The sequence below is a fragment of the Saprolegnia parasitica genome, assembly GCF_000151545.1.
Source record: "Saprolegnia parasitica CBS 223.65 unplaced genomic scaffold supercont2.962, whole genome shotgun sequence".
Classification (NCBI taxonomy): Eukaryota; Oomycota; class Saprolegniomycetes; order Saprolegniales; family Saprolegniaceae; genus Saprolegnia; species Saprolegnia parasitica.
In genome coordinates, this window is record NW_012157356.1 from 1 (window position 1) to 2720 (window position 2720).

Here is a 2720-nt window from a genome sequence, read left to right on the forward strand (position 1 = left end):
CGTCGAAAAGCCAAGCTCTTGGAGACGATTTCGGATCTCCACGCGCAACTCGAGGACCAGCGCCGTGCCATGGACGCGCTCGCAGACGAGGCCAAGAACCAACAGAGCCAGCTCGAGATGGCGCTCCAGACAGCGATGGAGCGCGACGCGGACGTGATGGACCTCGAGTCGCAGATCCAGCGGCTTGCGCAGACGAACGATGCGGCGGCCAACTCGGCCCACGACGCGACGCTCCTGCTGCTCAAGGACAAGACGTCGCAGCTCGCGGACGCACGCGCGGCCATGGTGCAGCTCGAGGCCGATGTGTCAACACTAAACGAGCACGTGGCCCAGCTCACGAGCACGGTCGAGGCGCGGGAGAAGGACCTCTCGGCGGCCCGCGCCGCGCTCATCTCGGCGACCCGCGACAGCAGTGAAGCCAACCATGTGGCCGAGCTCACGCAGGCACTTGAGGCGGCGACGCAGACCCATGCGACGCAGCTCCGGGCCGCGTCGACCAAGGCGCAAGACGAGATCGCGGCGTTGAAAGCCCAGATCGTCGCGCTCACCAAGACGTCGAGTACCGATGCTGCTGCCTATGACGCGCTGTCGGCAGCCAAGACCAAGATCGCGGCGCAGGAAGCCGAGCTCTCGACGCTGCAGGCGACGATCGAGGACCTGCGGCGGCAGCTCGAAGACGCGCTGGCGCCGACCATCAACCCGATGCCTGCCGACGAGTGCGTCAAGAAGGTGCGTTTTGAGGACGATGTGCTCAAGAGCACCGAGGCGACGTCGACGGTGCATCTCCAGCACATTCTCAAGAAGCGCGACGAGGAGCTGCACGACCTCAAGACGGAGCTGTACGAGCGCGCGTGCGACGTCAACGCGCTGCGCGCCGAAGTCCTTGGCAAAACCGAGACGATCGAGCTCTTGTCCAAGAAGCTGGCGGCCAAAACCAGCGCGAGTCTCGACAAGGCACCGACGTCGACGATGGTGGTGCCTGCCAACCCGCAAACCACGTCGATGCTGCTGGCCAACCCGGACATGGCCAAAATGGAGATGTTCCTCTTCAACTCGCTCTGCGCCAAGCAGCAGGAAGTCGACGACCTCCTCGTCGAGCTCGATCGCCGTGAAGAGGCTGTGCGCGCGGTCTGCGCGGCCGAAATCGAAGCGCTCCAAGCCGAAGTCAAGGTGCTCGAAGAGCGGTACACGGAGATGTCGACGGCGCTCAAGCTCGCGCACGAACAGCAGTCGCACCTTGAAACCGAGACAGACATGCAGCTCAAGAGCATCGAGAACAAGCAAAAGCAGATCAAGTCGCTGATTTCGCTCATGGCCGAGAAGGAGGCCGAGCTCGCCGAGCTCGACGAAGCGCTCGCGATCGCCGAGATGCAGGTCGAGCACCTCAAGGCGCAGTACCACGTGTCGTTTACGATCGAGCAAGAAGAGGCGTTTGCCACCGCGTACGAGGAAGGCGGCCGCATGAGCTCGTTCTCGATGAAGGCTGGCCGCGAGTCGTTCGCGGAGCGCGGCAAGTTTTTCGAGCGCATGAGCCTGCACATGGACGACACGGACTTTGAGATTGAGGACCTCGCGCCGTTCCGGTCCCGCGCCAGCTCGACCAACTCGCTTCTCTCGGACAAGGGCACAAGCACGCGCAGCAGTACTACTCAGCTCAGTGCCACGAGCAAGCCGTTCGAAGACGACATGGAGTACGGGTCGCCGCGCTTTAGCAACCTCAGCTACGGCTCGGCCCGCGACTCGAACATCTCCGTGACCGAGTGGGACCCCGAGTTTTAAAAACACTCGTGGTCTTCTATCTACACTATCTATGGCCCATCAATCCGCCACGAGGCGCAGCGACCGAAGCCGTTGTCTCGTCGGCGTCCCCGTCGTTTCTTCCCTAATCCCTTATCCAGCACATACCGTGACTCGTCTGTCTTGTCCTCGTACTTGTCTAGACACGTGGTAAGATTGTCTTGCAGACAAGGTTAGTGTGCCCTGCAGTTGGTCCGAGACTTGGGACGCGGGGACGTGAACACCCGAACCCTAGTGACGTCATGTCGGTTGTCATGACGAAAGGAGACTGGGGACATTGTGTTTCACGGTACGCACAAGAAAGGACGACGTGCGAACGGCCGGTGGCCCCACGCCCTCATGGACCATGTCGGCTTCATCGTCATCACCACAATATGCCATGCGGTCTTGCTGCAGGCCGATCAAGAGCTGGACGTCGTCCTCGTGTAGTACTCGCCACTTGCTTGTCCTTGGCAGCCAGCGCCGCAATTCGCTTTCATGGTGCCGAGATGCGGTTGGTGGTGGTGGAGGCGTCGTACACTGCTTTTAGCTGGTCGAGGACGACGGTGGTCGCAGAGGCGTGCTGCTCGATGGCGTTGCACAGTGCAACTGCGTCCGAGGCAGCCGTAGCGCTCTCGAGCTGCTTCTCGAGGATCTTGGCGGTCGGCGTGAGCTCGGCGGTCGGCATGAGCTCGGCGATCGGCTCGTTTTTGGCAGCCACGAAAATGTTGAGGTCCAGTTGCAGCGCCTTGCGGTCTGCGCCAAGGCGACCGACCTCCGACGCCTGGACGGACTTCAGGGTAGATCGTGTCAAAGTGCTGCGTGGAGCAGTTGCGCGCGGCCGTCGCCGTCGCGAGGCTGCGCACAGAGAGAGAGATGATATCCATCCCGTGCTGGACCTCCTCGCCGAAGACACGCACCTCGGAACGCGCATCCAATCCAAT

At 62.0% G+C, this 2720-nt stretch overlaps 1 protein-coding gene across 1 annotated transcript; it reads left to right on the forward strand.

Moving 5' to 3' along the window:
- The first annotated feature begins 6 nt into the window (after nucleotides 1-6).
- Nucleotides 7-1836, forward strand: SPRG_18082 (hypothetical protein). The gene has a single exon (XM_012357511.1). It carries the CDS (start codon nucleotides 70-72, stop codon nucleotides 1777-1779), a length of 1710 nt encoding a protein of 569 aa, XP_012212901.1. The 5' UTR covers nucleotides 7-69; the 3' UTR covers nucleotides 1780-1836.
- The last annotated feature ends 884 nt before the right edge of the window (nucleotides 1837-2720 follow it).

Bases quoted from the DNA above. Each gene is read 5' to 3' on its own strand.
- SPRG_18082 (XM_012357511.1), top strand. From the start codon at position 70: ATGGACGCGCTCGCAGACGAGGCCAAGAACCAACAGAGCCAGCTCGAG.